This window comes from Cebus imitator, unplaced genomic scaffold (genome assembly GCF_001604975.1).
Source record: "Cebus imitator isolate Cc_AM_T3 unplaced genomic scaffold, Cebus_imitator-1.0 Scaffold128, whole genome shotgun sequence".
In the NCBI taxonomy this organism is placed as follows: Eukaryota; Metazoa; Chordata; class Mammalia; order Primates; family Cebidae; genus Cebus; species Cebus imitator.
Genome location: NW_016107443.1, coordinates 4,707,035 through 4,725,793, shown reverse-complemented (window position 1 = coordinate 4,725,793; position 18,759 = coordinate 4,707,035). Strand labels below are relative to the sequence as shown.

The window sequence follows — 18,759 nt, the reverse complement described above, 5'->3', positions numbered from 1 at the left end:
AAAAAAAAAAAAAAAAAAAAAAAAAGAGGGCTTAGAAGTTTGATAAATTTCAAATTTGCTTAACATTTTTGTGATTTAGAACTAGCATCAGTTACCTCTAATTATATTTTTACTTACTGCTACTATTTTATCATTAATATTTAATGTGCTAGGACATAACAAAATCTTTCCTTTGGTTGGTATTTAGTTACTACACGCAGCCACAGAATGAATCTGCTATGTGACACCTCAGAGACATGGATCACATGTCTCAGTCCCACACAACATTTACAGTCACACAGGGGAGCCCTCACCCGCATTTGTACTCGCATAAGTGCACTGTTTTCCAGCCTCCTTCTCAAACTGTCCCTGCCCCCAACCCTCAAATGTATCCTCTCCATCTCGCCAGTATTCTTGCAGGTAACTAGAAAAACTGCAAGGTCAGCTCTGACCTTGGCTCAGATACAAAAGTTGGGGAATACATCACTCACACTGAATTTGGAAAGAAGCTTGCTGAGTGAGAAAACTCTAGCTTCAGCCTCCCAATTCATCATTCACAATTCACAGCGGGGCACAGGGCTACACTTTCTGCAGGGGAACTGTGACTTCAAATTGCAAGGCACCATAGTTGTCAAGACACGGAAACTCCTTTCCCCCTACTCAGCTCCACGGAGAAAACCCAGTCTTGTTTTAATAAAAAAATATGAAGATGAAGAAAATCTGTGAAAGCTCAGGCTACATACTCTTCCAAGTCATCGTATATAAGGTTAGTTGTCACAGTCTTCAGCTGGTGTTTATGTGGTACAAGTGGAGGCATCCTCCCCAAATATCAGCCTCTGTTTTTAGATTTAATCAAGGATGAAGACAGAAAGTAGTAATAAAAATAATTAACAATAACACGGGCTGGGCGAGGTGGCTCACACCTATAATCCCAACACTTTGGGAGGCCAAGGCGGGCGGATCACTTGAGGTCAGGAATTCGAGACCAGCCTGATCAACATGGAGAAACCTCATCTCTACTAAAAATACAAAATTAGCCAGGCATGGTGGCACATGCCTGTAATCCCAGCTACTGGGGAGGTTGAGGCAGGATAATTGATTGAACCTAGGAGGTGGAGGTTGTGGTGAGCTGAGATCGCACCATTACACTCCAGCCTGGGTAACAAGAGCGAAACTCCATCTCAAAGAATAAATAATAATAAAACCACCAATACTGAGTATTTCCTTTTTGCCGGGACTATGCTAAGCCCTTTTTAAGCAATATGGCATCGTCACAAACTCTAGAGTCAGACTGCTCTGTTTGAATGAGAGAAACACCCTTGCAATAGCTAAGTCACCTTAGGCAGGTTATTTAACCTGTGTCTTAGTTTCCTCACCTGAAAACGGGGATAATAATAGCACCCATAGAATCATTATGCAAATTAAATGAGTAAATATATGTAAAGTACTTAGAACAGTGGTGGGGCACATTACCATATAAATGGAGGATGCCCAATGAAGTTTGAATTACTGATAAACAACCACCTTTTAGAATATGTAGCAAATATTGCATGGGACATACACCAAAAGCAGTCATTGCATATCTGCAATTCAAATTTCACTGAGCATCCTGTACGTACGTATGTATGTATTTAGCTAAATCTGTGAACTATAATTCCATCTGAAACTCTTGAGGCTAGATATGTTTCAGGCCTCATAGATTTTTCAGATTTTAGAAAAGAAATACATTGCATATAACCACAAATCACGTAATATTTCAGCAATAGCTAGAGGGGCAGGCCTGAAGCAAGTGCATTAATAGCTCTATAGGGAAACATATGCATATTATTCTTTTAAGTAGGATAAACTAAGTCTGAAGCAGCCTCCCATGAGTTAAGATCCAATTTCACCCTCAAAGAAATTGAGATCAGGCCCCATCTTGCCAACTGAGAGTTACAATGTTTACTGGGTTTGGGGCTAAGAATCAGCATTGTGGGCTGGGCGCGGTGGCTCACGCCTGTAATCCCAGCACTTTGGGAGGCCAAGGCAGGTGGATCACCTGAGGTTGGGAGTTTGAGACCAGCCTGACCAACATGGAAAAATCCCACCTCTACTAAAAATACAAAATTAGCTGGGCGTGGTGGCGCACACCTGTAACCCCAGCTACTTGGGAGGTTGAGGCATGACAACTGCTTGAAGCTGGGAGGCAGAGATTGCAGTGAGTGGAGATGGGGCCACTGCACTCCAGCCTGGGCAACAGGAGCAAAACTTCGCCTCAAAAAAACAAAAAAAGAGTCAGCATTGTGAACTTAGAATACTGCCACTACCGTTATTATTTTCTTCTTTCTCTTTATTTATTTATTTTTTTTTTTTGAGATGGAGTCTCACTCTGTTGCCCAGGCTGAACTGCAACCTCCACCTCCCAAGTAGCTGGGATTACAGGCATGTGCCACCACTCCCAGCTAATTATTGTAATTTTAGTAGAGACAGGGTTTCACCATGTTGACCAGGCTGATCTTAAACTCCTGGCCTCAAGTGATTCGGCCCGCCTCGGCCTCCCAAAATGCTGGGATTGCAGATGTGAGCCACCATGCCCAGCCCATTATTATTTTCTTTTATTCTCACACTAAGTATAAGTAAAAACTGTTATTCCCATTTTACACATGGTGAGACTGAGGCTTAGAGAGGCTATTTATTTCACCCAGGATCATGTGGCTTGTAAATAGCTAGATCATGCTTCAAACCCAGTTAGCCTGTCTGCCCTTGTCTGTGATATAAGCATGCATGCCCTTTCCTTGTTTCTTTGCATTCTTTGTACAGCTCTTATTTTGAAAGAGGGATTACAATAAGAGGACACAGAGGAGAGGGGAGTTATGGAGAGGAGGCATCTCAGAAATGGTTGGCACCTGCTGAGAAATGGTCCAGAAGGCGACCAAACACTCTGCTCTTCTCAACCGTCAGCGTGCACGCCCATGCACGCACAGCCTCTTGTTCAAGGCCCTGACTTGGCCACAATTCTCCTGACACATGTACTCAGCAGCTGTTCCGCAGACCCCTGGGCACACTGAGGGTCACATTACACTCCAAAGAACTGTGTCTTTGGTGAATCTTTCACTACAGAAACAGCAAAATCAATGTTTGTTTTTTTTTCCCAACATTAGAAAGCCATTTGCCAACGTGAAAATTAAAAACAGAACAGCGAGGGAAAACACACTCGCTGGCAGGAGGCAACCTTCTTGAATGTCAGTCTGTAAGTTTTAGTCTTGCATTATGATTTCATAATCCCACATTAAAACTCACAAAATAAGTGGCCCTCCATACCAAAAAGTGTTCTAAACTCAAGCTGAAAATTTATGAGCTCAAAAATTCCCATTTCACACATCTGCAAGAACCCTACCACAGCCAAAGCACCAGGCGACATCAACTCTAAAACCTGCCCTGATGGATACACCCTACTCCATGACATCCTCTCACCACTGGAGAAAACCCCAGGTCAACAACTCAATCCTGGAACAGGAAGGGGCCTGGGAGTTCCCAAATCGTTCCAGGGTCTTGCCTGGCATGGCCCCATATCACCAAGGAAAAGATGGAAAGGAGCCAGACATGGACATGAAGCCCGGCTCTGCTAACTCAGGATGTGACCCTGGGCAGTCGTTTAGCCTCTAGAAGCCTCCATTTCCTCGTCGGCAAGTGAGGCTGGTGACAGCACTAACTTCATAGGGGGTCTCATGAAGGTTTTATGAGATGGTGCCTATAAGTCACCTAACGTACAGCCTAGTTAAAAAATATACATAATATTGATCACTCAAGAATGGAACAAAAGGCCGGGCACCGTGGCTCACTCCTGTAATCCCAGCACTTTGGGAGGTCGAGGCACGTGGATCACAAGGTCAGGAGTTCGAGAACAGCTTGACCAACATGGTGAAACCCCGACTCTACTAAAAATACAAAAATTAGCCTGGTATGGTGGCAGGTGCCTCTAATCCCAGCTACTCAGGAGGCTGAGGCAGGAGAATCACTTGAACCCAGGAGGTGGAGGTTGCAATGAAAAAAAAAAAGAGAGAAGAAGAAAAAGAATAAAACAAAAAAAGAACTCTACTAATGTAATTACCTAACTCACTACCCTTATACCCTTATATAAGGTCTCAGAGTTTACAAGCTCTTTCAGTTTCCCATCTCAATAAACACCACCACCCAACCATCACCAAAAATCTAAGCATCATCCCCAATTGTCTGCTTTTGCTCACAGCCCACATCGAATCCCTCATTAGACCCTCTACCTCCAGAACCTCCCCCCATTCTCCCTCTACATCTCTTGAATTCAAGACAGCATCACCTGTTACCTGGCATATGGAAATAAACCGCCTACCTGGGCCACCTTCTTCTATTCTTGCTCGCTATGGTCTCTTCTCCATTGAGAAAAACTCCCTCTAATGGAGCTCTCCACCAAGACAGCTTTTTAAATGCTCATAAGATGTACTCCCTTTCATAAAAGCCTCCAGAGGGTTTTTAGCCCACTTAAGCAAAGCCCAAACTCACTGGCACTTGGGACCCCCATTGACTCCCCATCACTTGCACCTCATCTAGCAAGCTCCTCCTGTTCCTCAAGTCCACCAAGTTCAAGCTTCTGTGTGCTCTTTGCCCCATCTCTTTCCCCCACCCGGAAAGCCCCTGCCTCAGTCTTCACACAGCAGTTCCCTTCTCATCATTCAAAGGTCACCTCCAAGGTCATGTCCTGCGGCTTTTCAATCTAGCCACGCTGTCACTTGCTATCACATTATTCTATTTTAATATTTCAATTTTCTCTATAACATGTTCCACTGACTGATAGTTTTCTCTTTCTTTTAGAGATGGGGATCTCACTAATTTGCCCAGGCTGGCCTACAACTCCAGGGCTCAAGCCTCAGCCTCCCAAGTGGCTGGAACTAAAGGCTCGTGTCACCATGCCCAGTCTGATAATTTTCTTGTTGCATAAATTGCCTTATTGTCTTTCTCCCCATATCTGGTTCACTGCTCTATTTCCAAAACTTAACTCCAAATCTGGTGTTCAGTAAATATTTGGTGAATTTGTTCATTAACCCCTTAAGGCCAAGAGGAAGGTCAAAGGGCCACATGCTCAACTTGTTTGATGACTTTCCTTTTGGAAAAAGGAAAAAAGTGTCCCTGCCCACTTAAAGAGTGAAGGTGAGGGCTAAAATCTGGCTCCCTCAAATCTAGGCCCTAACGCTGATGTAGGAGGGAAATCTAACAGCTGTGTATGGGACCCCTAGGTAGCCCCACTTTCGGTGTCCTAACAAAAAATTGCAGAGTACTTTGACCATTCTGTGACCCAGTAAGCTGCAAGTTTGTTTTATTTTTTGAGAGAGATTCTCTCTGTCACCCAGGCTGGAGTGTAACGGCACGACCTCGGCTCACCACAACCTCCGCCTCCTGGGCTCAAGCAGTTCTCATGCCTCAGCCTCCTGAGTAGCTGAGATGATACGCATGAGCCGCTACGCCCGGATAATTCCAGCTGCAAGTTTTTCCCAGCAGGCTTAGGCCTAAACTGGACCCTTGAACATTCCCAGGCACTGATAAAGGTATCTAGGTTGATGCACAAAACTTTCAAAGAAACTAGTGCTGCCTCCGATCCAAATTCCTTTAACCCTCAAATAGTCTCCACACCCTAATGCCCCGACTGCAGACATACCTAAGTAGAACTCGTTTTCTCTGTCTTGAGGATACACTGCAGCACTTTCGATGTAAATTGCCATAATAAATGCTTTGGACTGACTGGCCACCCTGGCATTTATTCAATGCTTCTTTTTTTTTTTTTAATTTATTTTACTTTAGGTGCATACTATATCTGGCATTTCTCCCCATGTTATCCCTCCCCACCCCCCACTGTCTCTCCTAATGCTTCTTTCTTTAGAATCCTAACTGGCCCCATCTTGGGATGGTTTAGGGTACTCCCTCCTGGGAAGTTCCTGTCGCTGCTTTTGGGGCAACTCCAGCCACAAGTTCGATGGGGTAAGACAGTGTGGCAAAACTGAGGCAACCTTAAGCCCTCATCTTCACCTTGGGGTACCCACTGATAACACAGACTGGTCACTTCAAGAGAAGTTTGACTTGCAATGTGGAACAGAAAAAAAAGGGATTCCCGGCTGGCGTGGTGGCTCACACTTGTAATGCCAGCACTTTGGCAGGCTGAGGTGGGCGGATCACGAGGCTGGGAGTTCAAGACCAGCCTGGCCAACATCGTGAAACTCCGTCTCCACTAAAAACACAAAACTTAGCCGGGTGTGATGGCAGGCACCTGTAAGCCCAGCTACTCGGTAGGCTGAGGCACGAGAATCACTTGAACCTGGGAGGCAGAGGTTGCAGTGAGCTGAGATGGCGCCAGCCTGGGCAACAGAGCAAGACTCCATCTCAATTTAAAAAAAGAAAAAAAAAAGAATTCCCACTGACAATGGAAGCATGGATTTATTTATAAAGGAGCATTGCTTAGAGGCAGGCAAGTGTGGCCCACAGACCAGAAATTATACAACGGCTTAAGGTAAAGAGGAATTTATAGCCAGCAGAGCCATGGGAAGACCAGTGTTCTCTGCCTCTGGGTCTTAAGAGAAGCCATTCAGCCTTCGAAGACCCTTTCTGATTTCCTTGTAAGAACGCTTAGAATACCACAGCTGTTTTTTGCAAGGAAAAAGAAAACAGGAAATCTAAGCTCCACTATTTCACACCAAAACTTGAAAGTAAACTTAAAATTTCTTCAAAATTGCATTTCGTGCTTGGTAAACCTCAAGCAAACAGAATACTAAAAATACCACCTGTTTTCTCTTCCACTCCCCAAGGTACCATAATTATAACTTGACACAGGATGGAAAACTGTGACTTACCAGCTTCGATGCATTCTGGCTCCAGGCAGTACTCCTGTTTAGCTTGGAGACTTAAGAATCCTTGACTCACTGAAAAAACAGACCAAAATAAATGGCTGACTCGTAGCAGACCACCATCGAGTAAACCACCCTTGGAAACATATGCAAGACATTTGATATCAGTTCATCCTTCTCAGTGTTGATGCAGTATTCAAAAACCCAGTTGGTTCAATGTCACGGAGCCAAACTCTAGTTGCTAGCTAAATAACTTTGGTAAAAGTGTGGGTTGCTTTGAAACTCAGTTTCTCTCCTCTGTAAGATAAGTAAGTATAACCAGATCAGCGCTCCTAAGAGCGTGGTCTCTAGAGCAGCAGCAGCTACTGCTACTGCACCTGGGAGCTTGTCAGAAAGCCACTCCAGATCTTGACTCAGAAACCCTGGGATTGGGGCCCAGCCATCTGCGGTTTAACAAGCCCCCCAGGTGATTCGGATACATGCTCAAACACGAGCACCAGTGGTCCAGATAATCTCTCAAGTCACTTCAACGTCCATTATCTGTGGTTTAAGTCTCATACTTTCACTCTACTGGTTATAACTCCATGCCCATATTCAAGATGGGAAAACTGAAACTTTTAAACTATGTCATTTGGAGCCAATCAGAGTGGAAATAGGAAGCTAGCATGTGTGGCTTTTAGAGTTCTGGATCTTATCTAAACCATCCATACAGATATGGACCAAAAAAGGGGTAGGGGTAAGGAACATCCTGAACGTATCTCAATCACCTGTTAATAGCAACCGTTATTGTCCGCCTGCTCTCTCTCAACCCCACAAACCCTCCACCCACCAGGCCCAGCTTAGCGACCAGACATTTGCAACTTTGTGGACCAAGCTTCCAGCTACTTCTTCCTTCTCCCACCCCACAAAAAAGTCTAAAATTGAGATAGCTTTTCACCAATGGTTTATTGTCCCCATCTGGCGGGCAACATTATCTAAATAGATTTCTGCTGAAGTACAGAAGTGTGCCCAATTCGTCAACTCCAGGTAGCACCTGGGCATTAGCAGATGCGAATTTAAGATTTCAGAAATATTTGTGGTAGCTGAGGAAATTCTGGGGAATTCATTCTTGCTGTGCTCTGTGAGCAGAAACAATGAATCATCTGGAGATATGGCCACGGTGAGAGGGATGGTGGGAGGCGAATGGGGACCAAGGCTCTTTGTGGCAGTATCGGAAAGTTTGGCAGTACCTATATTTCTGCTAGAGATGGAAGACCTGTAGATGACTAGCCAGTGTGGCGAGTTTTTAGTATTTATTAACCCACGCTCTAAATGGAGCCTGCTTTTTCTTTGTTCTTTTCTGTGCTGCCATCCTCCAGCCTCTTTGCATGTGTTACATTATAGATTCAAAAAAACTGCCTACGGAACATCTCAGGCCTATTTTTAAGAAAGCACACCTTAGCAAAAAGGTGTGTTTTGATTTTTATATAAAGCAAAAAAAAAAAAAAAAAAGGTAGGTAAAAAAATATATATGAGCAGCATAAAGATTAGTGTGCAGTCTTCCAATAGGCCTGGGTGGTAGAACCACGGGGGGAATTGTCCCCATCAGTCAGTTTTCATATGTTGACCTAATGTTCTTTAGTGAGCATGTGTTCTTTTTAATAATGCAAAAATAAGCTTTATTGTAAACAATAATAATATTTTTATAATTCTGGACAATATCTTCTTGATCCTAGCCTTATTTTAAAAAACAAAAGAGCTAATAAAATCATTATTTAAAGACTTATTCCTTTCATGAGAAATAATTCTTGACCCAAAACTTCAAAGGAAGAAATAAAATCAAGTATCTTTATCTAACAATGAATAGAATGAATGTTTTAAATATAATTAATTAGACTGGGCGTGGTGGCTCAGGCCTGTATTCTCACCACTTTGAGAGGCCAAGGCAGGAAGATCGCCTGAGGTCAGGAGTTCAAGACCAGCCTGGTCAACATGGTGAAACCCCATCTCTACTTAAAAATACAAAAATTAGCTGGGCGTGGTGGTGCATGCCCATAATCTCAGCTACTCAGGAGGCTGAGGCAGGAGAATTGCTTGAACCCAGGAGGCGGAGGTTGTAGTAAACCAAGATTGCACCACTGCACTCCAGCCTGGGTGACAGAGTGAGACTCCGTCTCAAAAAACCAAAACAAATATATATATGTGTGTGTGTGTATATATATATATATATATATATATATATATATATATTTAATTGGGACACTGACAGACCCAACCCTTCAAGGAAGAGCATTATCTCCATGGATGGGGTTATTTTAAAATCCAGCAAATAAATGATAATCAACAAACCCAGATAATGTAAAGGTGTAAGTGAATGAAATAGAGATAATAAAGAAATTTTTTCCTTTTGCGACGGAGTTTTGCTCTTATTGCCCAGGCTGGAGTGCAATGGCGCGATCTCGGCTCACCGCAATCTCTGCCTCCTGAGTTCAATCAGTTCTCCTGCCTCAGCCTCCCAAGTAGCTGGGATTACAGGCATACCCCACCATGCCCTGCTAATTTTGTACTTTTAGTAGAGACGGGGTTTTTCCATGTTGGTCAGGCTGGTCTTGAACCCCCAAACCTCAGGTGATCCACCCACCTCAGCCTCCCAAAGTGCTGGGATTACAGGCATGAGCCACCACGCCCGGCCAAGAAAATATTTTTGACATAAAAATTAAGATGTTACTTTTGAATGGTTAGGAGCTTTAAAAGATACATGTAAATGGCAATTTGGTTTCTCATTGTAGATTTCTCCAGAAACAGAGGAAATGCCCTCAGGATACAGGGGAGTCATCCACAGATCAAGAGCGTAAGAATGGCCAAATCCGCTGCCTGTTTCTGTACGGCCCATTGAGCTATGAATGGCTTTTCCATTTTTTTCATGGTTGGGAAAAAGAAAAAGAAAAATAATATTTCATGACACATGAAAAGTACATAAAATTCCAATTTCAGTGTCTAGAAAGCAGATTTGCTTGGCACACAGCCATGCCCATTTGTGTACATATTGTCTATGGCTGCTTTTGTGCAATGACAACAGAACTGAGTCGTTGCAACAGAGGCCGTATGGCCCACAGAGTCGAAAATATTTACTATCTGGCCCTTGACAGAAAGTTTGCCGGCCACTGCATCTGAGAAACAGATTGTGGGGAGGAAGAAGAAGGGAAGGAGAAGAAGAAAGGACACTTGAAAATAAATAAACTGGTTGCAGGCAAATATGTTTTCCATTCTAGTGCTCTGCAGCTTCTCTGAAGCCACCGCGAGGCCCCTGGCAATCACTCTTACTGTAGAAGCAGTAAGGTTTCAAAGACAGATTATCCCGGAGCCTCAGATAAAAAGAAGAGTTAGTAAGAACGGATGCTGGAAATTGTAGGCATGTAAGTGAACGTGGACAGGCAGAGAAACATACCACAAAGTCAACCAGGAAGCCCTTGAAGAGAAGATGACCCTAACTAGAATATTGTCACGAAGAGCATTGCTGAGTAGGCCCCTGGAGTCTTTCAGACAAGCACTTTGACTGGGTACAGAGTGGAGGTGGGTGGCAGAGCCGAGGGGAGGGATGAGGATGGGGGGAAAGGGGGAATTCTAAAATAGTGCAGAAATATTTGACAAAAAGAAGTGTCCCTGAATGTATACATCCAAATAGATGTGGTCACCTGAAGCAATGCTTCTTAAACCTGTATTTGCAAACAATGCCTTGGGGGTCTTGTGAAAATGCAGACTAAATCAGCAGGTCTGGGGTGTCGCTCAAGCTCCCCAATGATAGTGATGCTGCTGGTCCACAGACCCCATTTTGAGAAGCAAAGACGTTGAGGCCACAGCCTTCGTTTGCCCTTATTCTCTAACATCATTTGCGCTCCTCTTAGACTAGAGAGTCAAGGTGAGAGCCAGGTTACAGGGCATGCTGGGAAGTTCTCTTTCATATTTTATGCAGTCCTCCTTATCCATAATAGCAGTGTCAGGCTTGATGAATTTTACTTTGCTCTAAAAACACTGGCACTGTTTCCCAAGAATAATTTTCTCTGATAGAACAAAGATTTGCTGCCATGGAGAATCTTTCAATGAATATGCCATGGCCTTGGGATATAATCATAAAAGTGGAGTTTTGTAAAAGTTTCGTGTAGTGGTAATACCATTAGAAAGAGTACATATTTTTACATAAACAATAATTATTTGGATTTTTAAGTTTGGGAGGGTTTGCAAAACCTAACCTTGCAGTCACATTCCACACATCTCGTAGTCTTTTGAATTGCCCATAGAATTTTTCCTCTCATTTTGAATTTCAGCAGAGGACCTTGTCTAAGCCCTAAGTGCTGAGAAATCTCAAGAGTTTTCAAGAGCCACAGATTCAGTTGCAGGAGTAGGAGATTTAGGTTTACCAGAAAGCAATAAACCCATCTAATTTCCTAAATCTTCAGCCACAGAAAACATGGGAAGATGGTTTGCTCATTTTAGCAGAGTTTTCAACCAAACAACCCTAACTCTTTTAAAGTTTAATTACTGGTTTACCTCTGCCAAAATAAACATGTCCTCCTGCAATCCTGTATATGCCAAGGAATGTTTCCAGGTTTGCTACATTTCAAATTGCACCTCGAATCTCCTCCATAACATTCAGGCTAATGAAGTATTTTGTGTTGTATGAGAAAAATTAAAATGGTAATAGTCAAGGGTTCAGAAAGCCTGGAGTTTTCAAAAATCCCTCACTCCTTTCCAAGATATTTGATTCTTTTTCATAGGAATACACTTCTATCATCCTATATACTCTCTGGGTACATCATTCTCACCAAGAGTCATTAAAATAATTGAATCACAATATCTTTCAAATCTTGGGGGGAAACCTCTGTTTTCCTTCATATTCATTTATAAATCAAACTGCATCTCATCAGAGTCACTGGATAAGAAAGGAGTTGAAGAATATCATTAAAAGTGCACTTTAAAGGACTGATTTGTGTTTTGTGAATTACATTTCATGATTTGTTCAGGCAAACATTAATAAAAGTCAAATGGAAAGAAACTCCAGCATGGTTTTCATCAAAATCTATGTAAAGTCTTCCCTCAAAATATAAATGAAGCTACGTGACTATGAATTCATAAACACTAATTTTGCTAAACGTACCACATAAAAATTTTTCTGCCTAATGCAACAGAATCAGCCAGCCACTCGAAGCCACTTACACCCACTTTGCCTTCTGGACTATACATTTGGTACTTGGGTGTATTTATTTATTTAGGCATCTTTAAAAAGGCTTTTCATTTGCATATTTGATAGAACTAAAGATGCACCACCTACGAACACAGGCAAACAGCCATGTACCTGTGTTATGACAAGTTTTGCTACAATAAAGCACAAGGAAACGTCTCAGCACACACCCGGTTCCCCCAGCCTCCTGCACTCCACTTACCTAGAAAGAGGATCGTGCCCAGAACTAGGGTGCCACCAACAAACACGGCCAGGGCAATTCGAATGCCTCTGTTGGCCCTCTTTCCAGTCTCCACGCCGCTCCCTGTTTCTGCTTCCATCAGAAGGGTCGCAGAGAACACACGAGAAGAAAGTCACTTTTCGTGGTTTGGTGGCTGGTCTCAAGACCGAGGCGTTGACATCCAAGGCTCTCTTGCTCTTCTACTAATGGACAGCTTAAAAATCTCCCGTCAGGAAATCTCCCCTCGCCACCCTTTCTCAAATAATTCTTCACAAATGAAAATTATAAAATCCAAAATATTGGTTGCCTTGTCTTTCCCCCTGACTAGACAAAACAGTGTTGCTTTATCTTGGTGCTCTCCCTCAGCAAAGTCCCTCTCAACCGATTGTTTGGCAGGCTCTTCTCTCAAGCGTTCCGAGTATACATGTTTTAGTATGTTGCTGAACAGATGTTTTAGCTATTTAAATGTATAGTCACTTGGGGAGGAAAAAAACAATTGTTTTATCAAAACTGGATTCTTGTGAAACTCCCCCAAATCATGATAAGTTAGGTGGCCAGGATTCGCCGGGCGCACTTCAAGATCTCAATTAATCATGTAATTCTGTTGCAAGAATCATTCTGCTTGCCTGAATTGTCTTCATCAAAGATATTCTTTCAGTGTGTGAGTCCCTTTTTAAAGCCTTCTAAGAGTTCCTAGGATATCCTGGAGCATTTTATTTTAGGAACTTTGTGTATGATAGCATGTGCCAAAAATCAGTCATAGTCCAGTGCAGTGCAAAGTAGCAATTAAGACAACCTACAGAGGCTGATGGTTTGAACTGGAACTTTTTGTTAAAGGAAGGAGAAAAAGCACTTCCTCTTTGTGGTACTGAGAATTGTACACACACACACATACAAATGTGTGAATTAAGTTTATTAGCAACTACAAAAGATATGATGAGAGATTTTTTTCCTTGCATGGTTTTGACGAAAAGTTCACCCATGTGTTTTGTCTGCCACTCCCACTGAGGCAGCCATTAATTAGGATGTTTTTGTGTTTACATGAAGTGTCCACTTCAGCAGATTCCCCAGAATGAATTCAAAGGCAATTGGTTTCAGGCCCAGCGCGGTGGCCCATGCCTGTAATTCCAGCACTTTGGGAGGCTGAGGCAGGCAGATTGCTTGAGGCCAGGAGTTCGAGACCAGCCTGGCCAACAAGGTGAAACCTTGTTCGTACTAAAGATACAAAAATTAGCCGGGCGTGTTGCCAAGCACCTGTAGTCCCAGCTACTCAGGAGGCAGAGGTGGGAGAATCGCTGAAGCCTGGGAGGTGAGGTTGCAGTAAGTCAAGATCATGCCACTGCACTCCAGCCTGGGTGACAGAGAGAAAGAGAGAGACCCTGTCTCAAAAATAAACAAACAAAAAACAAAGGCAATTGATTTCACTGGAAAGACTGATGAATCACTGGGTCTTTCATTTTTTTGGTCATGATAATGATTTAAATGATAAAAATGTGCTTTCTTCATGGGGAAGGGCAACTGATATTCCAATGCTACCACTGAAATGATATAGATTTTGTTATCCACAGATGTAGATATCATTAATTCACAACACAATTACTATCCACCTGCTTTTGTTTTGCTGGAGGTCATAGGGCAGTGGGAGTGCGGGTAGAGAACTCAACTATATCTAGAAACCAGTAGAGCAATTATCTCAACGCAAAACCTGTACACATGGCTTTAGGGATGACACAGGCGCTCAGCAGGTGCTGATGAGCTCAGTATAACATGGCCACTCGTTTATGGTTCTGTTTGGCTTGTCTTGGTCAGGGCTTAAGCCCTTAGCATGGGATTCTCTCAAGTTTTGGGGCTTATTCCATAACATATCTTACTTTCTGCTCATTTCATGTGGCGGCAAAGTCAGAAGATCATAAGCCTTTGCCCAAGTTATGAGGTCATGGTGTGTTGATATCCCATACTCGTTGGCTGTTGATGTTATTTTGTTGCTGTTATTCCATAACACATTCTAGCAGGCCTTTGGCCCCTAGTAAAGGATTCTCCCAAGAGTTTTTGGACTTGACTCTAGAATACATCTTAGACCGTGAGCTCCACAAGGTCAGGAATCATGTCTGCCATGTTCAGTGTTGCAGCTCCAACATTGACATTTCCTGGCCCTTCACAGCGAAAGGGAGAAATAAGAGCAATAAAAATCATCCAAATTAGCCCTGGCCACTTACTCTTAAAACCCAGCCTCAGGGTCAGGAGTGGTGGCTCATACCTGTAATCCCAGCACTTTGGAAGGCTGAGGTGGGCAGATCCCTCTAAGTCAGGAGTTCAAGATCAGCCTGGCCAACGTGGTGAAACTCTGTCTCTACTAATACAAAAATTAGCTGGGCGTAGTGGTGCACGACTGTAATCCCAGCTACTCAGGGAGGCTGAGGCACAAAAATTGCTTGGACCTGGGAGGTGGAGGTTGCAGTGAGCTGAGATCGTGTCATCCAGCCTGAGTGACAGAATGAAACTGTGTCTCAAAAAAACCAAAAGGTAGACACGGGTGTATCACCTGAGGTCAGGAGTTCGAGACCAGCCTGGCCAACATGGTGAAACCCCGTCTCTACTAAAAATACAAAAATTAGCCAGGCGTGGTGGTGGGTGCCTGTAATTCCTGCTACTCAGGAGGCTGAGGCAGGAGAATCGCTGGAAGGCAAGGTTGCACTGAGCCGAGATCGCGCTACTGCAATCCAGCCTGGGCAACAGAACAAGACTCCATCTAAAAAAAAAAAAATACAAAAACAACAATAACAACAACCAACCAGCTTCAGCTTCAGGAACCTCACATGCTAATCTGCGGAGGGAGGGGGAAGAAGGTTGTCATCTTTCAAAGTCCTAATTATTCCTTCTAAATGCTCAGCTGACAATAATACTTCACATAGGCATAGCACACTCGCTTTAACCTCATGGTAAATCTACATACTTGATAGCAAAGGCATTTTAACTCTGATTTACAAATAAGGACACTGAGACAAAGGAATGGTCTCAGGTGGCATGGGAAAATCACAAATGGATAGATAGGGGATGGAATGATTGCCATATATGGCATGTCTGCAGCTTGACAAAGCTTCCTGTAGAGACGACAGAGACGACAATCACCCAAGCGCGACACCAGGACCCACTTCTTTCCTCTTTTGTTCCTCCTCCTGATCTCCTCACAACTTTCAGGGTCCCCACTGACATTGAATGGTGGCCATGTGTTGCCAGCTGGAGTAGCCGTCACCTGCCTTGAACTTGCAGTTCCCCCAGAGGTGAGGGCAATGTGGAGCTTCCTCTGAAGTCATACCTACCCATCACTTACCAACAGGAATTCATTGCTGAATGGTCAACTGCTGAGTGAAAAGCCATTAAACCAAAAAATAGTTCCATTCACTGTAATAGGAAAATTACGAAGCATTCTATCCCAAACTAAGATATGCAAACACAGATAGGAAAATGTACTCATTGAACTTAATTGTGCATTTTAAAATAACTGAAAGACTGCCACTGGATTCTTTGTAACACAAAGGATGAATGCTTGAGGAGACGGATACCACATTCACCATATGATTATTTCACATTGCATGCCTGTATGGAAACATCTCAGGTACCCACAAATATATACACCTACTATGTATCCACAAAAATTAAAAATTAAAAAAATTAAAATCAGTAATTTTAAAATGTATTACTTGAACAATGAAAACAAGTCTACAAAAGTAATATATTGTCAAAATATTGAAAATAAACACATTTTGTGTAATATAATGTAATGAAGGTTTCTTTTACTCACCAAACGAATGAAGGAAAACGTGAGAGTAGCTGGGACTGACAGAGGAAGGGCTGTGGGAGAATCAGTCATTATAAGGTACATTGTTCATCCTGTGCCATTTTCTGCATTACTTTTTAAATCCTTTTAGGAGATGATGATTATATTGCCCTCAAAATAAACCATACTTAAAGTAGCATAGTAAAAAACCAAACAGACCCTTTAGGGCAAAATAAAGAAGTTCACAGAACAGGGAAATAATTGGTGCTCACAGGACTAACGCAGGGGTCTGCAAACAAGAGTACATGGGCCAAATTTGGCCCACTGCCTGTCTTTGTAAATAAAGCTTTTTTATTTTTCAACTTATTTATTTATTTATTTATTTATTGAGATAGGGTCTCGCTCTGTTGCCCAGGGAGTGCAGTGGCAAGATCTTGACTCACGGTGACCTCCACCTCCCAGGTTCAAGCCATCCTCCTGCCTCATCCTCCCGAATAGCTGGGACTAAAGGTGGCATGACACCACACCCAGCTAATTTTTGTATTTTTAGTAAAGATGCAATTTTGTCATGTTGCCCAAGCTGGTCTCGAACTCCTGGCCTCAAGTGATCCATCAGCCTCAGCCTCCCAAAGTGCTGGGATTACAAGCATGAACCATCATGCCTGGCCTGTAAATAAAGTTTTAATGGAACAAGGTCACATCTATTTGTTTGTAGATTGTGCATAACTGCTTTCATGCTACAAGAGCAAAGTTAAGTAGTTCTGCAAGAGAGACATTTTGGCCTTCAACGCTTAGAATATTTCCTCTCTGGCTTTTGACAAGGAAAGTTTACCAACCTCTGCACTAAAGAGTAGCAAAAGATGCCACCTCTTCACCCCATCTACATGGCACATATACGCAAAAGAAAATATTTATCCACACTTGACCTGTAAGTCAAAATTGTTCTATTTCAGATTCTCTGAACAGAAACTGTTGTGTCAGGGAAATTGGTGAATGTGTCTTTGCCTGAAACTGTAATATTGAAACTATGATTTCAATATTATGATTTAGCATACGATTTAGTGTGCTTGGGAGTGAAAAGTCTTTATTCTGGAAAAAAGAGGAGGGGCGTTATTCTAATTTTTACTTCTCTAGAGCTGTGAAAATTAGTTAAGTGGGTCGGGCATGGTGGCTCAAGCCTGTAATACTATCACTTTGGGAGGCCGAGGCGGGGGGAATCACCTGAGGTGGGGAGTTTGAGACCAGCCTGACCTACATGGAAAAAACACTGTCTCTCTTAAAAATACAAAATTAGCCGGGCATGGTGGTGCATTTCTGTAATCCCAGCTACTCGGGAGGTTGAAGCAGGAGGATCGCTTGAACCTGGGAGGCAGAGGTTGCAGTGAGCCAATACCGTGCCATTGCACTCCAGCCTGGGCAACAAGAGCGAAACTCTGTCTCAAAAAAAAAAGAAAAGAAAATTAGTTAAGTGAAAAGTTATTATGCAAGGTAAGTCTGCTAACAGTCTGCTCTACGCCCACCCAATTGTTTCAGTTAAGAACATTCAGGACCGCCTTGGACATTCACTGGATCAACTGATGAATCAACAGAAGTTTCTTGAACATTTCTCAGGTGCCTAGCCCTGTGCAAAACCTTGCGAAGCAAGACCAAGAAGCCATGCCGGAGGTTTTGGACTCGTCAACTTGACGCAGGGATGAAAATACTGTATGTGAAACCCGACTTGGCCACATACCGCTAAAGCATGCAGGCCTGGCCATTAAGGGTAGTGAGCGCCCAGAGAAGCAGAAATCCCTAAGCAGTGCATTTGTTGGAAAGACTTCCAGAAGGAGCGCTTGCGAGAATGGGCAGCTTGCAGGACAAAAGAAAGGCTTCCAGATGGGCCTAGCCCACTCCCCCAGAGAAGAGGCTTACCTGGGCATTACCGCTCTCCCTGCAGGACTCACAGGTACAATTTATCCCAAGGTAACCGAATCCTGCAACAACGGCCCAAGCTGCTAACTGGCCGGGATGACAGCTGAAGCCGTCTTTATGCTAGACATGAGTGCATCTGGTCATTATTTGGATGCTCAGGGTCCTCTGTTTCAAGCAGTGAAATCCCATGTGGGCCATAATTTTAGCGAGAAAGAAGGAAATGATTCAAATTCTGAAAAATGTTTTCATCCATCCATTGGAAGGAGGAGGGAGGAGGGAAGAGGAAAGTGAGGAGAGGGAGAGAAGAGATATTAAAATAAATAGTGAAAGCTCAGATCTGGGGATTGCGGTGGGCTCTGTTATTTATGGGCAGGTCCTTCAGACTAGAGGAGTTCAAATCCCAGGCCTTTCACTAATGAGATACATTACTTACCTTGTATCTGATCTTTTTAACATCTTCCTTAGGTAGGTGTTCTTATCTCCTTTTACAGATAAGGAAACTGCAGTTTGAAGCTATTAAGTGATTTGCGGAAGGTCACAGGGCCAGTATTTGTCTTAAGGCCAGAATGGTTTCAAATTCCAACCTCTTGTCTCTCTGCTGTGGTTCTTAATAAGTTTGCTTATCAGGTAATTAGTGAAGGTAGGTGTAGCATCTCAAAGTGACATTGGAGCAAAGGCAAAGTGATAAACTATACTTCCTTTAATTCTCTTGTTTAAAAGAATAATTATCAGGTTTTATTTCCTTAATAGGAACAGCAGCCATCATTTAATATGGAGGGGGAAAATGTTTTTCAGTTGAGGAACA

At 43.0% G+C, this 18,759-nt stretch overlaps 1 protein-coding gene across 1 annotated transcript in view; it reads right to left on the bottom strand.

Moving 5' to 3' along the window:
• PHEX (phosphate regulating endopeptidase homolog X-linked) overlaps window positions 1-12,958 on the bottom strand; it is a 218,083-nt gene extending 205,125 nt beyond the window's left edge. The window contains exons 1-2 of the mRNA XM_017540697.2: window positions 12,248-12,958; window positions 6,834-6,902 (exon numbers count right to left, since the gene is read on the bottom strand). Coding sequence (XP_017396186.1) covers window positions 6,834-6,902; window positions 12,248-12,365 — 187 coding nt within the window. The 5' untranslated portion in view covers window positions 12,366-12,958. The remainder of the gene's footprint in view (window positions 1-6,833; window positions 6,903-12,247) is intronic.
• Between the last annotated feature and the right edge of the window lie 5,801 nt (window positions 12,959-18,759).